The sequence below is a fragment of the Beauveria bassiana genome (assembly GCF_000280675.1).
Source record: "Beauveria bassiana ARSEF 2860 unplaced genomic scaffold BBA_S00009, whole genome shotgun sequence".
Taxonomy (NCBI): domain Eukaryota; kingdom Fungi; phylum Ascomycota; class Sordariomycetes; order Hypocreales; family Cordycipitaceae; genus Beauveria; species Beauveria bassiana.
This window is the reverse complement of record NW_007930844.1, coordinates 1,091,280-1,118,060: the sequence shown is the minus strand read 5'-3', so window position 1 is coordinate 1,118,060 and position 26,781 is coordinate 1,091,280. Positions and strand designations below refer to the sequence as shown.

At 51.2% G+C, this 26,781-nt stretch overlaps 9 protein-coding genes across 9 annotated transcripts; 4 read left to right on the top strand and 5 right to left on the bottom strand.

The window, feature by feature from the left end:
• Positions 1 to 2,790: 2,790 nt before the first annotated feature.
• Positions 2,791 to 4,510, top strand: BBA_04341 (mannosyltransferase-like protein; the record flags this gene model as incomplete). The annotated part of the gene is made up of 4 exons (XM_008599438.1): positions 2,791 to 3,005; positions 3,080 to 3,240; positions 3,302 to 3,469; positions 3,522 to 4,510. The coding sequence occupies 4 exons, from the start codon at positions 2,791 to 2,793 to the stop codon at positions 4,508 to 4,510; spliced, it is 1,533 nt and encodes a 510-aa protein (XP_008597660.1).
• Positions 4,511 to 4,832: 322 nt separating this feature from the next.
• Positions 4,833 to 6,370, bottom strand: BBA_04340 (uncharacterized protein; the record flags this gene model as incomplete). Its single annotated transcript, XM_008599437.1, has 2 exons — positions 4,833 to 6,197; positions 6,257 to 6,370. The coding sequence occupies 2 exons, from the start codon at positions 6,368 to 6,370 to the stop codon at positions 4,833 to 4,835; spliced, it is 1,479 nt and encodes a 492-aa protein (XP_008597659.1).
• Positions 6,371 to 7,183: 813 nt separating this feature from the next.
• On the top strand, positions 7,184 to 8,748 carry BBA_04339 (uncharacterized protein; the record flags this gene model as incomplete). Its single annotated transcript, XM_008599436.1, has 2 exons — positions 7,184 to 7,900; positions 7,993 to 8,748. 2 exons carry the CDS (start codon positions 7,184 to 7,186, stop codon positions 8,746 to 8,748), a joined length of 1,473 nt encoding a protein of 490 aa, XP_008597658.1.
• A 110-nt stretch (positions 8,749 to 8,858) lies between these two features.
• On the bottom strand, positions 8,859 to 10,803 carry BBA_04338 (LysR family regulatory protein; the record flags this gene model as incomplete). The annotated part of the gene is made up of 3 exons (XM_008599435.1): positions 8,859 to 10,418; positions 10,489 to 10,501; positions 10,568 to 10,803. The coding sequence occupies 3 exons, from the start codon at positions 10,801 to 10,803 to the stop codon at positions 8,859 to 8,861; spliced, it is 1,809 nt and encodes a 602-aa protein (XP_008597657.1).
• Positions 10,804 to 11,396: 593 nt separating this feature from the next.
• Positions 11,397 to 12,277, top strand: BBA_04337 (uncharacterized protein; the record flags this gene model as incomplete). The annotated part of the gene is made up of 4 exons (XM_008599434.1): positions 11,397 to 11,435; positions 11,603 to 12,005; positions 12,047 to 12,166; positions 12,264 to 12,277. 4 exons carry the CDS (start codon positions 11,397 to 11,399, stop codon positions 12,275 to 12,277), a joined length of 576 nt encoding a protein of 191 aa, XP_008597656.1.
• Positions 12,278 to 12,394: 117 nt separating this feature from the next.
• BBA_04336 (smr domain-containing protein) lies at positions 12,395 to 14,640 on the bottom strand (the record flags this gene model as incomplete). The annotated part of the gene is made up of 3 exons (XM_008599433.1): positions 12,395 to 12,935; positions 12,987 to 13,658; positions 13,718 to 14,640. The coding sequence occupies 3 exons, from the start codon at positions 14,638 to 14,640 to the stop codon at positions 12,395 to 12,397; spliced, it is 2,136 nt and encodes a 711-aa protein (XP_008597655.1).
• A 3,531-nt stretch (positions 14,641 to 18,171) lies between these two features.
• BBA_04335 (eIF4A-like protein) lies at positions 18,172 to 19,756 on the top strand (the record flags this gene model as incomplete). Its single annotated transcript, XM_008599432.1, has 4 exons — positions 18,172 to 18,208; positions 18,466 to 18,543; positions 18,623 to 19,047; positions 19,103 to 19,756. 4 exons carry the CDS (start codon positions 18,172 to 18,174, stop codon positions 19,754 to 19,756), a joined length of 1,194 nt encoding a protein of 397 aa, XP_008597654.1.
• Positions 19,757 to 20,733: 977 nt separating this feature from the next.
• On the bottom strand, positions 20,734 to 22,486 carry BBA_04334 (uncharacterized protein; the record flags this gene model as incomplete). Its single annotated transcript, XM_008599431.1, has 3 exons — positions 20,734 to 21,846; positions 21,957 to 22,402; positions 22,480 to 22,486. 3 exons carry the CDS (start codon positions 22,484 to 22,486, stop codon positions 20,734 to 20,736), a joined length of 1,566 nt encoding a protein of 521 aa, XP_008597653.1.
• A 2,588-nt stretch (positions 22,487 to 25,074) lies between these two features.
• On the bottom strand, positions 25,075 to 26,514 carry BBA_04333 (DnaJ domain-containing protein; the record flags this gene model as incomplete). The annotated part of the gene is made up of 3 exons (XM_008599430.1): positions 25,075 to 25,368; positions 25,435 to 26,297; positions 26,442 to 26,514. 3 exons carry the CDS (start codon positions 26,512 to 26,514, stop codon positions 25,075 to 25,077), a joined length of 1,230 nt encoding a protein of 409 aa, XP_008597652.1.
• Between the last annotated feature and the right edge of the window lie 267 nt (positions 26,515 to 26,781).

The following is a 26,781-nucleotide window of genomic DNA, read 5'->3' as shown; positions in this document are numbered from 1 at the left end:
GGCGCCTATCCCTATCTCTAGTAGTAGTAGTAATAGTAGTAATAGTAGTAATAGTAATAATAAGATATATTTATAATTACTTCTTAATTAATTAATTAACTAATAATTAATTATATAAGAAGAGCCTATATCCTAGCCTTAGTCTTAGCCTAAGGGTAAGAGAAAGGTATATTTTTAATTACTTTTAAACTAATTAATAATAATTAATTAATAAATTATTATATAAGCGCTTATCTCTAGTAGTAATAATAATAATAAAAATAATAGTAGTAATAATAAGGTATATTACTAATTACTTATAAACTAATTATAAATTTATTAATAATTTATTATTAGAAATTTAATATCTTATATTATATTAATAAGGTATATAATAATATAAAAATATATAAAAATATAAGTATATTACCTAATATTACTTATATAGTTTATAAGTCTATTAATACTAATAAGTAATTTAAAATTAGTTATAAGCTTATTACTAATTAATTATAGCCTATCTTTTATATATATATAATATATATATTATTTAAGTTAAATATAAAAAAAAACTACTTTTTAAATAATTATAAAATAATTATTAACTAGTTATATAATAAGGGATTATATATTAGTAGTAGATAGTAGTAGAGGATAAAAATTACTTTATAATTAGTTTAGAATTTATTACTAAAGATAAATATATTAAATTTAACTTATATATAACTAATTTATAACTAATTTATAAAATAGTAAAGATACCTTAATATATATTATAAGTAATTAATAACTTATTTATACTTAATATTTTCTATAATATTAGATAAAAAAAGACTACTTTACTATATAAGTACTCTATACTAATTCTTAAAGTGGGGGGCACCTTAGCTAAGGGTGCCCTCCCTTAGCTTAACTGGCTAAGGTACCCTCAGTTGAGGTGCATCCACGTGTGAATTACCTTAATTAGGCCCCATTTTACAATCATATCTTTCCCCATGATTGACCCAAATGTTGACCGAGTACGTAATCACTCAAGCGACGCCCTGCAGTTTTCGGAGCATTCATGACAATCATTCCATCCACTTGCACCAATACGTCGCCCTTGCACTTGTCAGAATCGGGCAGACAGGCAACGAACTCTTTGACGCATCCAGTCCGCCAAAAAGACTCAAATCTTGCTTCGGGCTAGACCAATCCACTGGGATAGATTGCCGACCGAAAGCCGCTCGTGCGCTGTCTAGGGGTTCAACCGATTCCGCGCGATCCGATGTGGCGTTTGACCAATTTAGCACACATTGCTGCGTCCCAACCATCAACGCCATCTCCGAACCGCAAGTCAGCCCGAGTCCGTACGGCTTCTCCGTATCGTGCCAATTACCATCAGCTCATTAGCTCATTACCGTCCTTTATCGCTGTGAGTCCGCCCTGTCGCCCCTGTCGCCCCCGTCGCCCACTGTTACACTCTGTGGACCGTGCGTCCATCTACAGTCTCTACCGGTCTCACATGCCACTATCCGCACGCGACAGCGACACGTATTTTTTCCTTCTCGCTCGCAAGATCCGATATCCCGTGTCTTCCCGCTTTCTACGCTCCAGTGCTTCTGCGGCTACCCTTGACAAGCACATGCTGCTCGGAGTGACCGATAAAAAGTCCAACAGCCGAACATGCTACCTGATGTGTTGGTGTAATCAAGACTTGCGAGCGCTGCAATAGCGTTGCATCAGACCTGGCAACTGTGGTGAGCGTAACTGCCGCCCTTGTAACAGTTCGGCAAGTATGACACTAATGTGATGCTATTCTACAAAATATCACCCAAACAAGAGCCGAAAGAACAGAAACACGTGCGTTATTCGTCATCTAGACTGGCTGGTTCACTTGCGTCACGTTTGCTTCTGGTGTCAATGATGCGATACCACAAGTAATCATCACGAACTGCGCGATATAAACCTCTACCGGTAAATTTTCAAACCGATACACAACCGTGGAGCAGTATCAGTGTACCACATACCGGACGAGAACCTGCATAAGCTCGTCGCTGATCTACGTATACTTCTTATCGGCCGAAAAACTCCGAAAATTGAGGTCCTGTCTGTGGGCTCATTGGCCTCTTACCTATCGTCCCCTCGGCGTTTTGGGGGCTAGATTATAACTACTTGAACTCGCTTAGAGAGAAAAGATCGCGCTAATGCAAGGCCCGCTCGCTCAGCTGATTACTGATTTTCTGATATCCATGTCGCTGATCCGCGGAATTTAGCCGGAACCAAGACCCCATACCACGGACGTTGCGGCTCAATTAGAGTTTGGCGACAACATTATCGGGCGACAACATTGTCGCAGGTGCAGACATCGCGATTAATGCCAGCCTCTCTGGAATATGCCTATATCGGAAAATTTGACTCGTTGACTGCTTCCTTGGTCGTCAATCGTGGCACCATCGGCCCTCGCTCCTCTTTTCAGCATAATGTATGCTATCTCACCACACCCAATAAGTTCCAGCCCCAAAACCTGCGCAGCATATCAAGTGGGCAAAATGGTGCTACACCATTCAATTCAGGAATTGGCTGTAAATCGCTCCGCTTTTCTCGGTCGCCAGTTGTCTAGGCCTTTATGTTGATAGACCAACTACCGTGGTGCTATTTTGAAGGGCTTTACAAGCTGGACCAGCTATCTATAATAATGATAATAATACCAAGCTTTGTCGCTCGCTCGTTTGAAAAATTCCTTTCCATTGCCTTTCAATTGCCTTTCCATTGCCTTTCCAATTGATACCCGTAAAATACTTGTCTCATTCTACATGTACCCGCCGCACAATGCACTTTGCCTTTTTGACGAACCCGGCCTCGGGCCAGGTCAATGTCCACTTCGCAACGGCTCAGCAGCTCCTTTCTCAAGGCCACCGCATCACATTTCTCTCGGCAGAATCATGTGGTAGCAAGGTTTCCCGTTTTCGTGATTGTCAGGCTCCATCACTTCAGACTCTTGTTCAATTCATGAGTTTGGGTTCTGCGCAAATCATTGAAGACTAGTAAGTCGACCTTGGCTACGAGCCACATTGGGATTTTTTCTTCTTTACCAATTTGCTAATCGAGTTACTCACAGTACGAAATTAGCACAAGTAGAGCTGTCAACTATGCAGGGAACCCCCGGAAGCATTCGAAGTTTAGTGACGGGTATCAACGGAGCATTTGGTCCCAGTGAAGTCTACGCAGCAATAGTCATCAAGGTCTCGAAAACTCTGGAAGAGTTGGACCCTGACATGAGTGAGTTGACGCAATATTTTTCATTATTCTCGCAATACAGCATAATCTAATGATTTGGCAGTTTGTGTCGACTGCTTCTCGTCTCCCTACATTCACGGAACGCGATTGACACAACGCAAGTACATGGTCTTTGTGCCCTGCTCTCCTGGTCTTACTGCCTCGCGAGGAAGCTTTATCCCTCATCCCATCGCTGGAAATCGTAAAAGATCATGGGGAACACTTGCCGAGAGTGAGTAAATCAAGTACAATTCCATGGCCACTCAAAACTCACACTTACTTAGACGTCGTCCTTCGAGCGCACGAGTTCCTCCACAGCCGCACCGATGCCAAACGACTTGCCAAGCACCGCTTACTACTAAAGGGTCTCAAGTTGAAGTCGTTTGGATACTCTGAGGATACGTGGATTCTGCCGCCATATTGGAAGGATCCCAACTGCGTGGCCGGTGTCCACTTCAACACCTTGGGCCTCGCAGACTGCCCAGAGCAGCCGTCCAAGCTAGCTTTTGTCGGGGCCGGTCTTTGTCCTGACATGTCCCCCATCAGCTCCGAACCAGATGAGGACGTTGCTTGGATGGATGAGGCTCTGAGCCGTGACGAGCATGTCGTCTACATGAACATGGGATCCATGTTTATCTGGCGAGAAGAAGATTTTTGGAACTGCATGAAAGCGTTTCAAAACCTCAGCAACAACCTACACGGCCGTGTACGCTTCCTCGTCAAGATCAACTCGCCCATTGCGGCCGTCAAGGACGCTTCGCTCAATTTCCACATCAACCAAGCGGACCTGCCGTCGTGCGTTCGCCTCACGCACTGGGTCAAGGACCAGGTCGCCATTTACTCACACCCGGCCCTCCGCGTCTTCATCCACCACGGCGGCGGCAACTCGTTCAACGAGGCCGTCCACTTTGGCCTGCCCCAGCTCGTGCTCAGCCAGTGGTTCGACACGCACGAGTACGGCTTTTGCGCGGAAAAGTTTGGCCTCGGCTTCCGCAGCCGACGTCCGCCGCGCATCGAAAGGGCCGACGTGGAGGCGAAGCTGCGGCGCATGCTCGGCAATCAGTGGCCCGTGTACAAGGAAAACTGCATGGCGTGGGCGGTGCGGAGCCGGATTGGCGGCGGTGCGGTGGCGGCGGCGCAGATGGTGGCGGCACATGCCGAGCAGAGCGAGAAGAGCGCATCGCATCAGTCTTCGCGTAAATCTTCATTGTGTTATTTAAAGGTGGATCGCGTGATTGAAAAGGTCCAGGTCAAACACTCGTCATCATTTTGATGAGGCGAGATGAAGTTTTTGAAATGGTGATTATTAACAAAAAGATGGTGGTTAGATTATTGTGCGCATTGAGCGTGGTACGAATCTTGCAATGATATCTTATGACTGTTTTCCATTGCTTTGCATGCAGATCATTTCTTCCATGTCATATTATAATAATTAATCATGAACTTTTTTCCATTGCTTTGCATGCAGATGTGCTTCTTCCATGTCATGTTATAGTTGTCAATTTTGCTACAATTTGCGTGATTAAACTAATCCCTTTCAGTGTCCCAACAGACGTACGTAGCCTCGGAATTTACCTTTTCCATTCAAGGTCTATTTAAAATTTTGCCAGCGTGCCATCTTGCACAGAAAAGGCTACCCGTCTAAATATACCCAGGATGGTATCCATGAGCCCAACAACCTCATCTCGGTCAAAAAACTTTTCATCAAACAGCATATTGCACCTCATGTCTCCGCGAAAACTAAAAAGCGCAAAGCACACGCTAGAATCCGTGTTGCGGCCTCCCGACCGAAAGTGAACGAGCTTTGCTTTGTGAACGCCGGCGGCGGCATCATTGCTCTCTCGACGAGCGGCAGAGTCCTGTTTGAAAAACTCTCCCTGGGAAGTCAAGGTAGGTCGGCATACGCGAGGGACGGCACGAGGCTGATGGCGCGACTCCATGGCCGCCTGGAACGCTGTTGGCGCGAGCTCGTCATAGACGGCGATGATGTGCTTGGAGACCAAATCCTGGTTCTGCAGGGTTTGTATCTTGCGGGCCATTTCAAAGACGTCGTGTGGCTTGACTTGTCCCGTGTTGATAATGTCGGCTCGGTCGAGCCACAAGGCGCCGGGCAGAATGCTCATTCCCACTGGACCTCGGGTGTCGCTTGCGCGGGTGTCGAGCCAGCGCTGGCCGTTTCCGCTAAAGACCAGATGCGCTCCCTCTTCGCTCCCGTCGCTGTAGCGTGCTCTGATGCCTGCCGTGATGCAAGCGAAAAACAATGTTGTTATGGTGACACGCTGCATTTTGGCAGCGGCCAAGGCTGCCTTGACCTCGGCGGCAGAGAATGTGGCCTGCTCATTGTGAATGAGACTTGGGCGGGTTTCATGATCCGGATGGACAGGTATGCCGATGGAGGAGCGTTGCCATCGCTCTTGAGCGTGCTCGTATATCCTCCACGCCTCCTCGCGTTCTGCCTCTGTGATGGCTGGGTGCTGGTTTGCGTAGGCCTGCCCGAGACTCTGTGGCAATCTGTTGGCTACTAGAGTGGCCGTCTCTGGAAGAAAGATTTGCTCCAAATCAACGTCGCACTCTCTTGCCGACAAGTTGCTCACAAAGGAGTCGATGATTTGATACACATCAAGGCTGGTGAGCGTGTGGGAAATATTCACAACGCACCCCAAACGACCAGACAAAGGCTCAAGTATCACTGTTACTTTCGTGACATCTGATGCCTGGCGATATTGCTTCATCAATACCTCTTCGCAGGTGACATTTTTCTCGAAAATGCAAGTCTCCGATATCCAAAGCTTCGCATCATTGACAGACTGTATCGGCTTGAAAAATGCCTGCTCCAAGCCCAGAGTAACGCCAATCAGTGGCAGAGTCTGTCTGGTGAGCCACCAGGATGTTTGGCATCGCCTTCTCAGCTCAATCTTTGGGATATTTGTTTCAAATTCTCCCAGAATGTTGAGTTGAAACTAGAATTGAAGTGACAAATGAGCGCCATGTCTGACTATTCCGGCAGTTGACAACCTACGTTTCCATTATTGGTGAGCTCCGAGGCCCTGACTATCAGCTCTGTTCCTCGGAGCTTTCGAGTCAACTGGCCTGTGGCCAAGTCTAGATCCCATTTCGATTTGGCTTGCGACATGATTTTTTTCCCTTGACTTGATAAGGGGATTTGGAAGTACTATTTGTCATGTGAATCATAAATGATGACCTGGGCTCAGAGGTTGTGCCGTGGTAATAAACAGCGCAAAATACGACGTGGTGATTACTTGCATGATTACTTGCATCCATGTCAAGTTAGGCCGGCATTTCTTTTGAGCATCATCTGTTGAACACGTGGGCCTACGTGATTATTATCTGACTTGATAGCTCGGCTGACTCTATTTCAGCCTTGATTGCACTTGTACTGCGGCTTGCATTCTAAGCGAGATATGAGAGCCGCCTACCGGCCATCCCGATGGCCGCTACGCTATCATGAATTCGCTAAACAATAAACTAGTGCCATCGTTGGTCAGTCCATGGCTCTTGGAATAGAGGGTTAATTTGCCCAAAGTCTATCCAACTAGTAGATAAGCAACAGTGATAACATGAACCGAGACCCGACCCAAAGTTGCAATGCTGATGTGGAGAGATCTCGGAGAATTGCTTAAAATGGACGGTGCGGAAATCATGCCAATCATCTCCCGAACTAGACTCGTCTCGAAACTGAGAGCCGCGAATGTAGATAACGGCCTGCAAGTTGTTGTAAGGTTTTCGGTCAAACCTAATTGCTTGCGCCCACGCCCCCCCTTTGACTATACCTACGCCCAGGCATTTTATTGTAAGTCAATGGATGAAGGATGCCTGGCCTTTGCTCTCTTGAATAAAAGAATATTTTATTTTATTTTTCTTGGCTCTTTTTTCCCGCCAGAAGAGAGAAAAAGAAAAGACTTGTGCTTCTTACTCGATAGCTACGATGAGTATTGTCCAAGAGACTGAACCTGCGCATCTCTGGCGCGAGATTGCGGTTGGCACTTGGTCGCGAGTCTGTCTTGGCGAGGAGCAAACTGCTTCGTACATGCAGAATATCCGCGATGGCCACACAGAACTCACCATCGAAGTGCCATTTACTTGCAACATACCATCTGTACCGGAGCTCATCAACCGTGCGAGAAACGCCTGGCTAGTATGCCATTCGCGGTTTCCTCAGGGAGCTATCGAGATCTCGACTGGCACAGAGCTTCCGCAGACGCTGACCTACCCGGTGCTTCGCTCCGACCATGATGCAGCTGTCTGGATGCAGGACACGTTTGTTGTCGTCGCAGACCAGAGCTCTGGAGAGGTGGCAAAGCATACCTACAGCCGTCGCCTGACTACCAAGGGCAAACGCAGCATGCTGTATCTTGTCATTGATCCGTCAGCAGCAGGCCTGCATGCGCTCGTGTGGAATGTCAGCCATGTTGTTTCCGACGCATTCAGCATCCCGATCTTCATGAATGAAATCTTGGATCAAATGACAAAGGTTCCCGGAGACGTTTTGCTCTCTGTCAAGGACGTCGATTTTCGTGGTGTCGTGGATCGACTACCTATTCATCCTGCGGTCCTCTACGAGGCTCGTTATCGTCCAAATGCCGAGCAAAGAGAACAAGCCATGGCCGAAATACTCGCGCAAGAGTATCTATACAAGTCTCACGTAAGTTGAGCCTCTCTTTCTGCTTCTTCATGTACCTTTTGAATAAAGAGCCGCAAAGTACTTGGGGTCGCTAACGCTTTCAAAATTGGCAGATTGGAGAGTCCATCAAGATGTACCCCAGATCCGACAATGAGGCTCGCCAGCATGAGACGCATTGCTTGACCTTGCAATTCTCTTTGGAAAAGTCTCGAAATCTGCTAGCCGAGCTTCGTCGCGAGAAATTGAGCATCACGTATGCAGCTGCGGCGGCTACGCTTCTCGCCGTCCACTCAACCTACGCCCAGGGTCGGGAAAAGGGCGCTCTGCTGGGCATGACGCGCAACGCCCGGCGATGGGTAGACACGGACAAGGCCTGTGCTAGCGCATCCAGCGCCATCTTCCTCTGGATTCCATTCGAGAAACGCTGGCTGCAGGGCTCGACACGAGACAGGGTGCTCGCCATCGGGCGAGTCATCCGAGAGCAGCTGCAGCCGTACCTGGCATCGCCTCACCACCTGTCCTTGCCCAGCTTGTCGTTTGCGTCGCAGCGGTCCATTAACGGGATGCATGCTACAGAGGCAAGTAACCCGCCTGCCACGCCCTGTCCTCCGGGCTTCTCCCCGCAGGGTATTATTGGCCTGAAGCGGGCTTTTGACTCGAATGGCGTTCACATTGAGGCGCACAATCTTCGTCACACTGGGAGGCAAATTAACGAGTCTCCCTGGGTTGGTCTATTTTCTCTTTGGGATCGCCTCACTTTGTCTCTGGGCTTTGATTCCAAGTACCACGACCCTGCCACAATGTCCAAGCTGATGGCGGATGTTCAGTACAACCTTGGCTCAGTCGCACGCACGTCGGCGAAGCTGTAGATATTGTGTTTATAGTAACATCAAGAAGAAATTTCAAGTGAATTCATATCCTAGTACCTGGTAGTTGAAATATCTGCAAAAAAAAAAAAAAATCCAAAGAAAAAGACAAGCTACAGCTTACTCTTTGGCTCTCGTAGCACAGTATTGTATTTGCCAAAGCTGCGAGGATCCTGCCATTGATCTTTGCTTGCGAAGCCGAGAATCCACACACCTCCATCAACATCCCCCAAGCAAATATAAAAGTCGCGGCGTGAGCTGTTGAAAACCATGTGGCCATCAATGGCACACACCGAGACTGCTGTCGCGGTGTTATCGCCGTCCAGTCGAGCTGGAGTAAAGTCGACTTGCCCCAAGCGCACCGCCCGCCAGTCCGTGACGCCCGTGATAAAATGATTTGGTTGACAGGGAACAGCGAGCTCCCCGGACGGGCTCTTCCACAGACCGTGGTAGAAGTGAAAGTTGAGCCACTTCTTAATGTTTTCGGGGCTGGTGTTGGCCTTGATGCCGCGGCGAATGTGCAGCGCCAACTCGCCCAACGGCAGCGACATGACTTTGCCGGCTGTGAGGCTAGGCAGCGCAATAGCCATGGCACCACATAGCAGGTCATTCTCTGCAAGGCTCTTTGGGTCCATCTCTGGGCCTGCTGGCGGTCTGAAGCGACCGTTTGAGATTGTCACTGCGGTGCTCGGCTGCTCCGGGGCCAAGTGAGCGTGGCTATGCTTCAGCAGCCAGGCGTAGAGCACATCTGATCGACTGACGTAGAAATCCTTCTTCTTCTTCTTCTTCTTCTTCTTCTCCTTCTTTGCCGTCGTGGAACCGCTGTCTTTGGCCTTGTCTCCAGACTGCTCGTCCAGCCTCTTTTGCAAAAAGGTCAAGTCATAGCGCGCTCTGTCCTCGAGCGCCTCTACAAACTCGTTGGGAATGAAGATGCGCCGATCTTCAATGGTGCTTTCGGGTCGCTTGACGTAGTAGTCCCACAAATGTCTTTTCAAAAAGCGCGCCTTGTCGAGCATACCGTATACTTGCCAGCCAGGCGGTGGCGCGGGACTCTTGTCGGGCGCGTTCTGCGCGGCAAACTCACCACCAGGCTCGTAGCCCATGAAGGGATCCGCGTCTAGCCGCTCATAAGGCTGAACAATGTTTCCGCAAAGAGCAGCTTCCCACGCTTTGAGAAAGGACTTGATGGTTACTAGATCCCCAAACGCATGATTGACGGAAAATGTAATCATGGTTGCGTCACTGAAACGTGTGATTTGAATCGTAGTCTGCGGCCGGCCCCGGTCAAGCATTTCCTGAAAGTTTTCGACGGCATTGAAAGCTGTACATTGCTTTTGGTCCGGCAACTCAGGGCCTTGACTAATAAAAATACCGCCCTGGGCTTTGCTTGGCTCTTTCGGGTTGGTACCGAAACCAGGGCAATAACTCTTAATGGATCGATGCGATTCATCCAAGCAATAAAAGTCTCGCAGATGTTCCGGGACATGATTCTGCCTTTCCAAGTATTTGGCCATTCCGGTGGGGGTAAGCACATGATAGGCAAGACCGGACGGTGCCGCGTCGCACTTCTTCATTTGGGCTTGCATAATCGGCCGGACCTGGAGAGCTGTGATCCAGGCAGCGTGCAGCTTTTCAAAGGACAGCGGTGCATCAAAGACGACGGTGACTCTGGCCTGGAGCTCTGAATCAGCATGTATTATCAAGATGGAAGTTGGAGTTTTGTCAGCCGAACCAGCAACGTACCATCAGCTCGACACTGTAAATAGAAGGCTTACATTAGAACCTGCGAATCGACTGCTGTACTCATTTCGGACTCACTTACTTGCTCACAGTGGCATTCAAAAACGGAATCGGAACTACAGTGTAGTCTTCGGGGTCCATTGTTGTAGCCATTTCTCGGGCGAAGCTGCTTCGCTTCTTGCTGGGTGCAGTTTGTTCAACGACAGCAATGAAAATGAACGTTACAGTCTTGATCCTTTGAAATTGATCGACACTGGTAATGTATTCGAAAATGATTGAGATGGAAGTGATATGCAGAAACCCTCCGACTCCTCCCATTGCTAGATAACTGTCGCACACCCGGGGCGTCTCGCTAGTCCGTGCAGACAAGAAAAGTAGTGCATGGGTCTAGGCCCAGCATCGGCTCTCCGCTATCAAAGGCTTATATTCCTCGCCTATGCACGTCCTCCGCACTCTACACTCCATAAACCTAGACAAGCTTTTTCTGTTGCACCCTGGAGGATCCCCTCTTATCGCAGGGATCGGCAGGGCCCGGTATTCAGTCAGCACGAGTAGTTCGCAGTTCGCTAGCCGACGTGCTACCTAGCTAGACAGGACATGATCTAGGGTGGGGGGCGTTTAGCTTGTTTTCGGCAACTACAAGGTACGACGACGACGGTCGCGGATTAAACCGCTCATGAACATGTTCCTATCGCAATAGCACATAAAAATCGAGGCATATTTTTTTTGGGACTCTCGTTCGGCTGAGAGTTACTCATCAGCATGTGAGAGACTGTCTAGCAGGTAGGATGGAATTCTAACCGTCTCTTTTGCTTACCAGTCACATATTATACATCGGGTCTAATCACAGCAGCATCAAAGATACTGTCTCAGACAGTAGTATCCGGCATTTCGTCGTGTCTGCCTTCATAATGCGGCCTTTATCCAACTCTAATGGGTTCAATAGAAGGGTGCAAGGACCACAATTCAGTGGGAGACACTCGGCGTATTCGCACACAACGTTCTGTAAACTCGAGTGACCAGAGATACTTGTAAATTTAAGCTGGTTTGCATACAGAAAATGGCCTTCTTCCAAGCTATCACAGCCAGCTAGCCAGCTACGAACGCCTTCACTCAGGAAAAAAACGACAAGTATCCTTTCCTCACATTCTTTGCCACCTTGTTCCGCCAACTGGGCGCTATACTGCCACCTCGACCCGCCGGCCCAGACCTTGTCCAGCGCGGCGCCTCCCTGTCCATTTCGCTGTCGCGTTGCATGCGCCGGCACGTTGCGACTGTATTCGCACTCGACGCTGGCGCGCACCGTGCCGCGGAGCACCGCCGTGAAGCTGCGCGCGCTGAGGACAACCCCGGAGGCCCCATCTCGACGAGAAACGGCGGAAACGACGTGTCAATGTTCTGGAGCCGAGTTCCTCGGCCACGAGACGGGCCGAATCAGCTCCGGGAACATGGGGAGGGAGCCGGTACGAGAAAAAGGAAATGGTACGAGGAAATAGAACTGGTACGAGGAAAGAGAATTGGTACGAGGAAAGAGAATTGGTACTACTTATACATTGCGTAGCTAACAGGGCCGGAACAGAGAAGGCCCTGAAAGAATCTCAAGGGATGGCCATGTCAACGGCGCGAGTCAGCGCATACGCCCTGTCACAGGACGTCAGCCTGCCATCGATCAAGGTAGTCTGTAAGTAGCAGAGGATAGACTACAATGATGATGGCATGAGCTGCTTCATCTGAAACGTATAAATATGTGCTTCTCCACCACTTGATTTCCCAATTAGGCAACTGTCGGTAAGCTACCGACGACACGCCAGTCCCATGTGGCCTAGCATCATAATTCAGCACTGCAATCAAGCCAAGTCAGATAGATGCTAGCAGTGCAGCTAATTTTACTTCTTCATGATATCTAGCGTCATCGTCTCGCGCTGGTAGCCGTCTTTGGGCCGTCTCGAACCAAGAGCCTCACTTTGCCTTCGCCAATCTCCACGCCCTGGCTCAGAATATCTACCGACTTGTCCTCTTGTCTAGCCAGTGATTTATCCCAGCTTCTGGCATCTATCCCCAGTATACCTCCCATGTTGTTGCGGTCTCCTGGAACGGAAAATTCACGATAGGCATATTTCCATTCGTTGAGAAAATTCCTGATCGACTTGCCAACCTTGTCTTTTCCATTCTTGCTGTGATTTCCAGTGCCCGTGATGGCATAGACGGGACGGGATTCGTTAATGTTACCCATCAGTATCTTTTCTAGATACTCTACAGCTTCGTCGGGATGCAAGCCATGAAGGTCAACATATATCTCGGCCATGTCGGAAATGGGCTTGTTGCGCTCTTCGTAGAGCTCGCGAGCAGCTTCACGGTGTGCTTGTCGCATCAAGTCGTTTTCGCTCTGACCACGCAAACTGAGAGCCTTGGCTGCTCGCGCATCGTTGCGATTCCACGCTTGCGCCGCACTGCAATATAGATTAGCACCAATATCATGCCATCTTATAAGCCCTACCAACCTTTGAAGAAATTTGTTCCGTAGTCCACCGTGCTTAATGGCTTCCTGGCGAGCCTTCAAGTATGCCTTGTTGGCGCGATCGCCAGTCTCCAACCACGGGATATGCTTCGGGCTAGGAATAGCGAGAGCCGCGGCACTATTTTCTCCATTCTTGAACAATGGCGCAGCTCCATTGAGATTTCGGGTTTCTAGGCTGGGCGAGCTGCCGGGGACGGGCGAAGGTGCCGTCCTGACAATATCAGCAAGCGAGCTAGGAGCTATATTTTCTTTGTGTGCATGGCCATGGCCGCCTCTTTTGCCGTGATGCTTCTTTCCCTGCTTCAGTGAAGCTGAGCCGAGAGTCGGGAATGCTTCATTGTCGTCCAAGGCGGGAGCAATCATTGGCAGCTCTTTCGCATGCTGGCGACTACTTGGACGAGATCGCGAACGAGGGCTGTCTGTGCCGTGATAAGGCCGGAAACCAGGTGGAGGCGTGGCGGTTCCGCTGTGATATCCGTCCGAGGCTCCCGAGCTGAGAGAAGGGAAGGAGTTCAGATCCTGCAGCTGCAAGGCAGAGTGCCCCCGTGAGGGAGGAGTACTAGCGCCATCCAAGGTCAGTCTACTCGCCAGCTTGGCAGGGTCGTGAGAAAAGATGCAGGTCTCGCCAGCTAAGCAATTCCCCATGACCCAGTATCTAGAGGCGTGTTAGTACTTGACCCATGGAAGCTTACTTGATGATTGGTTTCTACATACTTGCACAAGTGATTGCTGAGATCGTGGCTGAAGCGACAGTCGGCCCTTAGACACTGGCCAGTCGACATGTAGAACTTGCAAATGACACCAGCCTTTTGCGCTGAAGTAGGCGTAGCCGGACGGCTATCAGAGGCTATAGATTTCCCAATCAGGACATTCCTGGAGTCGTCAGTAGTGAAATTGCCCTCAGCCGCCTGGCCCTCCATTATCGAGGCAATAGTGGCGCTCAGATCATAGCCATGGGAAGCAAGGGCATGTTCAATCTCATCATCGGTTTGAGAGTGGCCCAAGATCGATCGAAGCATGTCGTAGGGCGACATGTCAAGCTGCTGTGCAGATACAGATGAGGCAAATTCAGGGGCAGCAGCATTGAGACCACTCGAAGTTCCGACAAACGAAACGCTTGCAGCATCATCATTGACAAGCCATTCCACGTTTTCCGTCTGATAATCGCCGAGTATCTCAGGAGCGGGGGTGGCATCGCTAGCAAATTCGTAGGCATTGAGGTTTGGACTATGGGGAATCGCAGGTGTCGCAAATGCCAAGCGTGGCGAGGCTCGAGGGGACGAAAAGGGCGATGCCGTGGATGATATTGATCGGTACGTCGAGGGTACGAAGCCGGGAGGCGCAAGAGGGCTTACGCCGAGACGCGGAGAACCCGAGATAGGTGTGGCTGAATTACGCCATGATGCAGGAGACGGGCGTCGAAGAATAGACTGACGGATGGGAGGTGGCGAAGCTGAGACGGTGGTACCCTCTCGAAACCGCCAAAGGGCGTCGAGGACCACATTATCGAGTGATGAGCCGGTTAGGTTGGTCTTCTTCTTCAGCAGCTCCTCGAGCTTGTCAGTCTTATCCTCATCCTCGAGGGTGGTATCCTGCAGAATCGGCAAGCACAGTTCGTAGTGCTCGTCGGAAACCATGACGATGGTGGGTAGTAGGGGCGACTCGATCCAAGCTGCGCCAACGGAGATATTTCCAACGCGACCAGCTTCAAAGTATAGTGTGTCTCGAGCTTGCGTAAGAAGCAGAGGTCGCTTGAGAAAAAAAAGCAGAGAGTTGAAGCTAGGAAGAAGTCTAACGAGGGAAACGAGGCTGTGATTGCGCCTGTTAGCCTAAGTTGGCGCACTTTGACCTTGCAGGTGCAGGCGCGATTGCGCGGCAAAGGCTGGGAGGTTCGCGAACGTACTAGGTAGGAAGCCACGCGAAAATGCGGGGATGGGCGTCAAGAGCAGCAGAAGAATGAAAGAGAAGCGGAAGGCGGAGATCTTGAAGAGGCGCTGGCAAAAAGATGACGAATGGGGCCGGAACGATGCACAATAAATGAGGGGAATTTCAGAGAAGTCGAGAGCGGCGAGCAGGCATTGCGTCGCAACCTGTTCTCCCCTCACCAAGGTCACGCCGGGGGGGTGAAGCAGCACAAAGTCAGCGAGGTCGGCTGGAGTGGGAGCTTGTGACGTCTTGGTGCGGCCACTGCTGAGAATGAGGAGCTGCAGAGCTGACCCAGTGAATCGGAAGCGCGGGCGCAACAGCAGAATGGTTTGACTGAAGCGAGATGGCAGGGCGGCGGAGGATGGAATCTGGCGATGGGGAGCTGTCGGGGCCAAGCAAGCAAAGAGTCATGTACAGTGGGTCCAAGGGAACTCTGAGCAAATCACCACCAAACCTCCATACATTGCTGCTCGGAATTACCTAGAGGCACTGTAATAGGGGACATGGACGAGCTATCACTGGTCAAGCTGTTTTATTCAACATTTTGATAGGTCGAACTGGAGATTTGCTGTGAAACAACTGGGTTGGCGGCACGCAAGCCACACACAGCACGCCAAAGGCATTCAGTTCCAGGGGTCCCTTTGGGCCATCACTTTGTCTTCGCACAAGTATGCCGTAGTAGAATTGCTTCGTCAACCCTTTCTCGTGGTTTGAGGAACAATTAGATAAGTTACATGCCATAACTGTACCACCCCATACCACGCGCTGTACGTACTTCACGCTTGCTGCAACCTTCTCCGCACTATTTGCAGTGGCGCACCGATCAGCCTGCTTCGCACCGCCACAGCAATTGCATCACCGTTTTGCTCTAATAAGCGGATCTTCGTAATCCGTACATTTTCTACGTTCATACCATACTATGTTCATAGCCATGTGCTCAGTGAGTGTACAACCATATATGTCCCTGGCTGTACAAGTCGCAGCACCTATGGATTTTCGTCCACGTCCCCGTCGAATCCGAAACTAAACCTCTATCGTCGCCAGACTGCAAGGATACGTCACGTCGCCTTATAATCTTGATACTCGATTCGGCTCGTTTCCCAGAAAGGCCACCGCTTCGGCGAACATCCTCGGGCCCAGCGATTTTGGAAAAGAGATTTGCGTGAGCGCGATTCCGCTCCTTAGATTCACCGCCAGCTGCCTTCATCTGCTGGGGCATGAAATATCTCTCTCGCGTTAAGGAGGTCCTGCTGCTGCGCTTCCCAGTGTAAGGTTAGCAGCCACTCGGCAATGCTTAGTCGGCTAGTCACCTCGCTGCTATCCATACGTAGACATCAGAAACTCGAGCCCTTGGCGGAAATATATTTTATTACTTTGCGCCTTAGATGACAGCGTTCCACGCGCTTGTGTCGCCGGGTCTTTGTGAAAGGTAAAGGCGCGCAAATTTCTCGTCGAAAGATATAGTTGACTCTTGTCTCGGTTGTTAGACAGGTAGCCGCTGTAACACGAGAAACTACCAGTCGAAAGTCTCGACATGGAGTTCAACATTAGCATACGATTGCAAATCATTTCTTGATCGTCATCTGGAACACCTTGGCCGGGCTTGAATGCGCTCTGTCAGGACAAGAAAAATCTCTATCACTGCTAGCAAAGTTCTCATTCGGCATGCTGCTGAAACGCCGTATTCGATTACGTGTAGGAAAAGTTCTAGAATAATACTCAAGTTGAACATTGCTGCATGAAAATGGTCGATGAAGGACGTCGGAAAAGACTCGACTCTCAGCACTTTGGCCTCTTGTTGGTTGATGATGCCGCGCAAGGTGTGCCGCTAAGTTGCATCCCTTTCTAAGCTTGCTGTGGCCGGAAATGGTTATCTATGTCATGATGGGCATTCATGTGGCGCATCTCAATAGGCTCGAGCCAGCTCTTTGATAATTCGAAGTTGATTTGTCTAGCTGTTTCGGGTGGCGAGCAGTTCCGCGGACGGTATTATCAACCCCAAGAGGAGGTTAAACTGACCTTAACAACAGAGCCAATCAAAGCTCATCAGAATGCAGAATGCGAGACGCATGCAAGAATGTACATGACACATTCAAGGCTTGCAGGCTAGCTAGTTAGCTCGAGCTGCTCCAACAGTAGCATCATCATCTCGCCGGGTGGCCCACCCAGTGCGCCTGCTCAAAGGCGTCCGCCGTTGCCTTTGAGCAACTAATAGTTGCCGAGTGGGTTGACTAAGAGGATGTGCGGAATAGAGTCTGGCAATATGGATTCACTATTTCTGGTTTCACTTGTGATATCGTGCGCCGAAGGAGGCTCTGGTGGCATGGCGGTTGACACAAGCCCCTTCAGGTATGACCGAGGCATCTAAACAGATTGTTGTACGTTTAATTACCTGTGACTCAGAGTGGCAAGAACCTGCCTCTTTTACTGCCAGCCGAGCTGAGAGCAAGGCAAAAATGGATAGCTACAGCTGCAATGACTGCATGAGGTGAACAAGGCGAGTCCCCGAGATGTCTGTTGCGTGGTGTGCAAAAAAGTTTTTTGGTGGGCAATTTTCGCTATCGCCACCAGTATCTATCTACCTAAGTAGGGAGGTATCAGTACTCAGCTTTGGGAGCACAGCCCACAGCCGTGCAGGTACCTAGCACGGCCCTACACCCACCAGAGTCACAGTGCCTGCAGCACCAAGAGCCAGTTCGTCTGGGTTCCTGGGGTCGAATCGAGTCTTTCATGGGAATAGTGGGCAGAACATGAAAGGAAAGAAAAAATCGGTTTCCCCATTACTTGGCTTGCAGCATGGCTATTCGTCTGCCAACGGACGCGGTACCTAGCTCTTTGCTGGCTCGACGCGCTAACAAGAGGGTACCCTAACCTCATGACCCCACTCCTGCCACACGCGACATATTGATTGGTCACGCACTGGTGGCAGAGAAAAAAAAATACAAGTCTGTCAAACCGCCCCTCAGTCGGACAACTTTTTTTTTCTCTTCTCTCAACCCTCTACAAACAACCAACCACCAGGTATAATACGCTTTTTCCTAGGTTCTTTCAGACTCTCGTAGATTTCGAGAGCATTAGAATCTAGTCGATTACTTTTTCGCTCTTCCTTTTCCGACTTCGCCGGCCGCAGTCTTCCTTCGTGAGAAGCCTGCGATTTTTTTCCAATCGCAACCACCCCGCGAACTATTACACTCTAGGTCGAGCTGCGCTTGATCTAGATTTTTTCTACCCCAACCGCAATCATGGCTACCGACAAGGGACTCGAGGATGTTCCCGAGGGTGAGTGAACCCCTATTATTCTCGTTCATGTCGCGAACCAGTCGCATCGCTCTCAAATTGTCGCGGGGCGGGATTATCGTTTGGGGCAGGGGGCCGCGCTGCTAGCCTGCGCAGCGCAGAAGGCCCACTGCATAATTTTCCCCTCCATGTATTTTGTGTGCGCCGCGATAGCACTGGTGCTGCATTTCTCAACCACGCCAGACCTCGTCGCCAAAGGCAAAATGCACAGCATTGCTAACACACTCCTTTCTCACCAGGACACATCGAGTCCAACTACGATGAGACTGTTGACTCTTTCGATGACATGAACCTCAAGTCTGAGCTTCTCCGTGGTAGTAAGTCTGCCCTCTCCCGACTTGTGCGGGACTGCGCATCCATCGCCAGCAGTGTCCTAACCAGTCGCCTTCTCTGCAGTCTATGCCTACGGCTTTGAGCGTCCTTCTGCTATCCAGTCGCGCGCTATCATGCCCGTCATCAAGGGCCACGATGTCATTGCCCAGGCCCAGTCTGGTACTGGCAAGACGGCTACCTTCTCCATCTCCACCCTTCAGAAGATCGACCCTGCCGTCAAGCAGTGCCAGGCCCTCATCCTTGCTCCCACTCGTGAGCTGGCCCAGCAGATCCAGAAGGTCGTTGTCGCCATCGGTGACTTCATGAACATCGAGTGCCACGCCTGCATTGGTGGTACCTCTGTCCGTGATGACATGAAGGCCCTTCAGGACGGTCCCCAGGTCGTCGTCGGTACCCCCGGCCGTGTTCATGACATGATCCAGCGTCGCTTCCTCAAGACCGACTCCATGAAGATGTTCGTTCTCGATGAGGCTGATGAGATGCTTTCTGTATGTTGAGATAATACTTGCTGCTATGCAAACACTCTTACTGACATTTCTTTAGCGTGGTTTCACCGACCAGATCTACGACATCTTCCAGCTTCTTCCTCAGTCTACCCAGGTTGTCCTCCTCTCCGCCACCATGCCCCAGGACGTTCTCGAGGTCACCACCCGCTTTATGCGCGACCCCGTCCGTATCCTTGTCAAGAAGGACGAACTCACCCTGGAGGGTATCAAGCAGTTCTACATTGCTGTTGAGAAGGAGGAGTGGAAGCTTGACACCCTCTCTGACTTGTACGAGACTGTCACCATTACCCAGGCCGTCATCTTCTGCAACACGCGCAGAAAGGTTGACTGGCTCACCGACAAGCTCACTGCCCGTGACTTCACCGTCTCGGCCATGCACGGTGACATGGACCAGGCTCAGCGTGACCTGATCATGAAGGAGTTCCGCTCTGGCTCTTCCCGTGTCCTGATCGCCACTGACCTTCTGGCCCGTGGTATCGATGTCCAGCAGGTTTCCCTGGTTATCAACTACGATCTTCCCGCCAACCGCGAGAACTACATCCACCGCATCGGCCGTGGTGGTCGTTTCGGTCGTAAGGGTGTCTCCATCAACTTCGTCACCGCTGAGGACGTCCGTATGATGCGTGAGATTGAGCAGTTCTACAGCACTCAGATCGAGGAGATGCCCATGAACGTCGCTGACCTCATTTAAGCACCTCGGTCGCGCTTCAAGCTCCCTTTCTGCAGAAACCCCCCCTTGACTGATAGACACAATGGGCGCAGAGTAGGGGGCCTACAATAAACCCGCCTTGTTTTTCTCCTCCTCTGGGGCCGCATTACTCTTTTTTTTGTCCTATTTCTCCTTTTCTCCCTTCTCAACTTGAAATCTCCCGCGGCCCCATTTTACGAAACCACAACGTCTTTACCTTATGAACGCGCGGCGATTTTAGTACTTGTCCTACCAATCAAAATTACCACCCCTTTTTGCATGCGGAGGACAGAAATGAAATAGAAGGGAAGAATGAGCACTGGCAATGGAAGATATTGGGCTTCGTTGGGGATGAAAATGAAGTTTGTAAAGCAAGGTCTCTGGCAGCTTCCTTGTTGGCACCTCAATCAGTTGAGAGGTGTGGGAAGACTACCAAAAAGTTAATTGCAATGGCTGATTTCTTTTGTCTTTGAAAATACTCTTTTAAAACAGTTTTGTCCTCTTGCTCAGTGACTGTCTCGGTGAGATGAAGGTAAAAAGTTGTAAATGTGCAGTGCCTTTGCCTAGTCCAGGTGACATGGCAGCACAGTTGACAGACATTGAGAGCATAATTTCGCAATTATGTAGTCACCATGATGTATTCACAATGATGTGTATTAAATGTACATGAGAGTACCGTGTTATGTAAGACGAGCAAGGAGAGACTAGAAATAGAAAGGAGACGTCATCAGGCACCCGAGCTCTGTCAACAGCCAAGTCGTTGCGTATCCATCAAAGTCATCTGCTACCCAGGTTCGAGAAACAATTTACAAAAGAGAAGAGAGAATAGAAAGCATGCAAAATTGCCCTGCTTGCAACAAGTAACGCCGTACATGGTATAAAGGCCCGAACACTAAAGTCTGACTGTTCCTGCAGTTTTGTCTGGCTCCCAAAAGCTTCAAATTTGCTTCACTTTTTGCACCACCCTTTCAGATGTCAGCTTAGACTGAGCGAAAGTTTGACTGGTCAGCGTGCGGGCTCTTGACAGCCTGATCAGCATAGGCTCCCGGGATGGGAACAGCATCGTAGACGGGCTCGTGCGCCGCTTGAGGAGCATGCTGCTGCTGCTGCTGCTGCTGCTGCTGCTGCTGCTGCTGCTGCTGTGCGGGTACGGCAAACTCTGGCGCAGAGGGTGTGGCCGGCGCCGTGGACGTTGGCGTGAAGGCGCCTTGACCGAGCTTGGGGGTGGCCGAGGGCGCCTTGGCGGGTGGGCGCTGCAGCTTGAAGCCGGGAGAAGGGCTGTTGAAGTGGGAATCAGGGACGACGACGTTGTTGCCGCCGGGAGTGAAGGGGCTGGTCTCGGGGACGGGACCCATGTTCTGGTAGGCGGCGGGCGGGTGGCGCGGCGACATGGCGTAGCTGCTGAGGGCGGGCGACTTGGGACCGCCGGCAGCGAATCCGGGCGTGTTGGGGGCGGACATGGAGCGCAGCTGGGCGAGATAGAGGTCGGAGCGGGCGCGGTCGCGCATGTCCATGGACTTTGTGAGGCGGCGCTTGGTGTAGTAGCGGTAAAAGACGACCGAGTAGAGGGTGATGCAAATGACCTCGACGACAATCTCGATAATCATGCAGATGAGGCTCCAGTTTTGCAGGCGGCAGACGAGGGCATAGTCGACCTTTTCGTGAAAGACGTGGGCGCGCTGGTTGTCGACGCAGGACCACCCCCACATGTCCTTGTTGCCCGAGGTGTTTCTCGAGTTTTGGAAGAGGGCGGCGGTGACGACCCAGAGGACGAGGCTGATGATGAACCAGCCAATGGCGAACATGGTGTAGTAGGTGCCGACGCGCTCGGCGCGGCGGTGGCCGCCGCGGCAGTAGGCGAGGAAGACGAGGACGCAGGCGCCGAGGGAGACGCACGACATGGCGAGGACGAGCTTCTGCGGCCAGGACTTTGTGTTTTGCGCCCACGAGGGCATCTTGCTCTGGCTGGGCAGGTTCTTGGTGCTGTTGAAGATGGCAAACGAGGACGAGATCATGGCGAGGATGATGAGGGAGCAGGAAAAGTTGACGCCGCGGAGGGCAAACTTGGCCATGCGGACGCGGGTTTTGATTTTCTACATTTGGGGGGAACCCGGATGATTAGCACGAATACGACATGTGTGTGTGTGAGAGAGAGCTTTGAGCGGCAAAATGGTGCGTGCAGTGGCCGTATTTTTTTACTTACAAGATCGCGGGCCTGCTCGACTTCGGTCGACGCCTCGCGCTTCTCCAGCATGTCCTCCTCGCGAAAGGTTGGGCTGAGGGGGTTGTCGAGTTTGCGGGCGGGCGTACCGGGCGCCTTCATGGCGCTCTTGAGGGGCGATTTGGGTGGCATGGACGAGGAGGCCTCGTCGTCGGCGGCACCGGGGCCGCTGTTGATGTAGCCAAAGCCGACGGCCTGGATCTGGTCGTGGTCCTTTTCCGGATCGGCAAAGGGTGAGCGGCCAGAAACGACGCCGGCGTCGCGACGGTCATCTTCGACGGGCGAGTGCACCGTGGTGGACTCGACGAAGCGCGGCGTGCGCGGCGGCTTGAGGGAGGACGACTCTGAATCTGTCGAGCCGTCCGTGAGAGACCGGGCCGGCGGCGTGAGGTTGAGCGCAGAAGGCCGCCTCTTGTCGTCGGTGCCACCTAGAAAAATGGGAGGTTAGAAAATGACAATTAAAGTAACGAAAGAGGGGAAGAGGTCATAGTTATCGACTACTCACCAATCATTGTGAAGTTGTGTGATTTTTTGTGTCGGTGACTTTTTCTGATTTGTTGGGTTGATTGGAAGTGCTCCAGAGGATTCCGTCTAAGTGGCAAGCAGCAGCCAGAGAGGGAAGATGGAGAAACCAGGCGTAGGACACAGTCCTTGATGCTTCTGGTTGTACTATGGCAATGAGACGGTAAGAAGAAAGTAAGAATTCTCTGCCAAAACAAAAAATCGATTCGAGACAAAGAATGAAGAAGAGATGCAAAAGAATCGAGGCACGAGAGATGTACGGATGAGACCAGCTAATCGAGGAGGAGAGAAAGCCGGGACGAGGTGGGAGGGGGTGGGCGAGTGGGAGCAGAGGCAGTTTTGAGGTTTTTGGCGGCGGCAAAAAGGGCTTCTGGCTGTGTGACGGGACATCTCACTTGCAGCAATCGGTTAGTGGAGATTCTGTCCCTCTCTCTTACTAGGTATTTACTCCTCAACTCGCAGAATAAAAAAAAAAGCCCGTGGGATATTGGAGGTGGTGCAGCGCACGCTGATAGGACTGCATTTAGGCGCCCAGGTCGGGGGATGGAGGAGGGGATGGGGGGGGGGACGGTGGCCACCAACCTGGGGTCTGACCTGTAAGAGGCGGCGATTTTTGGGGGCGGCGGCTACAAGATGCAGTACGAAAATGCCGTGCAGTCGTTTTTTTTTTCTCCCTTGAATTTTTGTCTTTCTTGTAATCTTGATTATTTATTTTATCATTTATTTTGTCTTGCAAGACCTCGACGTGGTCCGGTGCAGCCATCACATATCCGAGCTCTGACGGCTTACACGAGAGAGGCTGGTTGGCTTAGCCTCAGCCTCGTCGTGCGCAAGGAACCAGTAGGAGCAGCAAGGTCTTTTTTTTTCCAACACTATGGGGAATGGCTGGATTTTGTGACAAGATGGTGCATGGTGCATGAAGAAGAGGGGAAAGAAGAAGAAGCAAAAACGCCTCACTGAGTAACGGAGGTAAGGGCGAACGAAGCATGGTGGTATTGGTGATAGGTGGTAGGCTGGTAGCACTACCACCACTACCACTACCAACCGCTGCTCGTTGCCGTTCTAACCAGGCTTTCTACGGATTATCTGGTAGGAGGGGGGAAGGGGGCGTGCAATGTTGTGGTTGGGGCAAGTTCTGCCGATTGTTTCTTCTCTGCTGATGTGATAATTCGATAGAAACGAACGGGGACAGGGGGATAGCAAAAGCCGGGCGCGTAAACAGTAATAATGTGACACTGGTGGCTGGAGCCAAGGTTGAATTTTGCTGCAGGCTGGCCGATAACTTATGGCTGGGGAAAGAAACGAGAGAGTTGTTTGGGTTGTCTGCATACAGACATGCATGGCCCTGAACCCTTGCCAACTTAGCAAGGTTCGTTTTGTATATTCGGTGTGAGTGGCTCTCTCTCTACAAGCGAAGAGGGGATCCTTTTTTTTTGTCCCCTTCAATTGTTACTAGTACGACTAGAAGCAGGCTTGCAACGCTCGTCAAGTCGCCCCAACTTGCACTTGTTTGAAAAAGCTGCATATTCATCAAAAGTCATCACCAACCCCATCCGTCATTGGCCCAAAGCCCCGCCGTTTGGCGTACAATTGACCGCCGGCACCCAGCCAATCGCAGGGCAGGACCGGGGAGGGGGGTGGCCCGGCCACCCACACCGCAGCGGCCGGCCAGCGGAGACCAGGGGCCACCCATCGCCGGCGGCTACAGCGGCCCTGCCATTCGTCGTCTACGGAGTACCGAGGGTGGCCCTCCCCTCCCCCCTCTGTGATGAGAAACAAGTTGTTTGCAATGCAAAGTTGTGCTGATCGCTGCCCATTTCTCTCTCTCTTCCGCTCTCGCGCAGTAGCTGCAAACGCACGGCTTTTCTTCTTCGTTTTTTTTTTTTTTCGGACGCAACTTGTTCCGTGGAATAGGCCCGAGTCAAAAGAAATCACGCCGTTTGCAAAAGCGCGGGTGATAGTGATAAGACGGCCAGTCATGGTTTTCTGATATAGCAGTAAGCTCCGACCAGAAAACCCTTTGCTGGTTTCATGCCAAACATTGCTTGGCCGATTGAAAGCATTGTCCATTGTGCCGAGAGATGGATGGCCCGGGTGTATCACGTAGATGCAACTAATACTTTTTGTCCTTTCCGATCAAATCTTCATTGGCAGCCGTTTAAAACACGCACGCCATCTACGATACATATGATGCTGCCGCGAGCCGCAAACCGCACCCTGGTCACGGCTCGCACAGACAATAAAGGTGCGACAGCAAACACATAGATTAACCGGATAGTATAGCATTTCTCACAAGCAAACTCCTCTATAGTCCTTTGTTCTTTCTTTTTTTCTTCTTGTTTCCTTCTCTTCAATACGGATACAGCCCAACATTTTAGTCTTGTCCCACAACCAACATCTCAGATAACCCAAGATTTGCTCCATACGGCCCGTCTCACACACCCCACACCAGTCAACTTCATGGACCAGACCGGTGTGTTGTCTCGCCCATCAACACACACCCCTGTGCCAAAGCTTTCAACCTCCTCTTTATTCTTTCACCTTTGTTCCTTTTTTTCTTCAACTGACAGCAAGATGATTACCTCTTCTTGTTCTTGCGCTTGCTCGGCTTGCCGGCCTGCTGCGCGCCGCTCGTCTTGGCCTTGCTCAGCGACTCGGTGCTCTTGCTAATCACCTCAAAGTCCTCGCCCGCAGAGTCGGTGCTGGTCGGCGTGATTTGCGCCTCGTCCGAATCGTCGTCTGCAACCTCGTCCGCCTCCAACTCGGCATCCGACTTGCTGCCAAAAAGGCGGCCGACGGAAGCCTTGAACAGGAAAAGAGGGACCTGGACGACGGCCGTGTCCTTGTACGTGGGCGCAGCAAGCTCCTCGGGCTATTCATATTGGTTAGTACATTTATTTTCAACCCGTCGTTTATTACGTGCACATGTTTTACTCACGTCAAGGAGATACTCGTGGACATTGCCCTCCTCATCCTGCTCCTCGAGGAACACATGGCCCATGGAGTCGACAACGAGCACCTTGCCATTCTCAGCAACGACTCGCTTCTTGACGCCCGTGGGCGCCACAGAAGCATCGCGCGACGAAGGCTTCGAGGCGGTGCGCTTGGCAGACTTCTTCTTGGACGAGCGGCCGTCCTCCTTGCGCGTCTCCTTATCCATCATGCGACGCTCCTTGCGGTTGCGCGGCTGCGGCATGGCCGCGTCCTCCTCCTCGGCGGGCGCGTCGGCAGGGGACGGTGCCGCAGCGGGCTCCGTGTTGAGGCCGGGAATGTTGCCGCCCCAGGCCGTGTTGCGCGCAAACTTGACGTAGCGGCCCACAAACTCCTTTTGCCGCTTCCAGTTCATGTAGAGGATCAGGTAGTGCACCGCGCCGCCGGCAAACATGAGCAGGCCGACAATGACGGTGCCCAGGCCGGGCCGGTAGCGGTTGTAGTAGTAGTCGGTGCCCTTCCACAGAGGGAACCCGTTGGCCAGGAAGTGGTCGTAGCGGTCGCGCGACGAGCCCTTGAGGATGCCCACAATCAACGACAGGCGCGCCTGGCGGTCCGACGCCTTCTTCACGGCCGCATTGATCTCCGACGACGAGGGCATCTTGCCCGACTTGCTGCCGTCCTTGGCCTTGCGCGCCCGCAACTGCTGCCGCACCTTGTCAGGATGGAGCTCGCGCGTCTTCTTGCGGTACGCCTGCGTAATGGTGTCCTGCGAGGCATGCTTCGGGATGTTCAAAATGTCGTAGAACGTGGCCTCGGGGTCAGCCTCGTGCGCCGAGATTTCGTCGCGGATGCGAAAGATTTCACGATCTTGTAAATCATTCCGTCAGCAATGTTGGATTTTCCAAGTCACCATGGCTTTCCAGCAAGTCTCAAAACAGAATCCTGAAAAAAAGAAGGCACACGTGGCCGCTTCTCTATCCAAGGGTCGAAGGGGGAGGAAGCTCGGCTCACCTTCCTTGCTCCATGCCGCCGTCAGTGGCGTCAGGAGAGCCAGAATGCCTACCGACAGGGTCGAAAACTTCATGATTGCCCAGTTGGCGAATCGCGCCAGGCTAACAGATGGTAGTTGGGAAATTCCGTCGTCGCTGGATCTTTTGCAAGGGAGAAAACGAGACCTGTCCAGTGGATTAATTTTATCTAGTGGTGCCTTGCTAGCTCGGCATTCAAGCAAATCGGCCAGCTTGCGCTTTGGTGACCCCTTGTCGCAGGAACCAATAAAGTGGGGTTACGAGTCGTGGATGGGGTTGATGGGGTCATGGAAAAAAAAAGCCTGAGCTACACTGTCTGAATG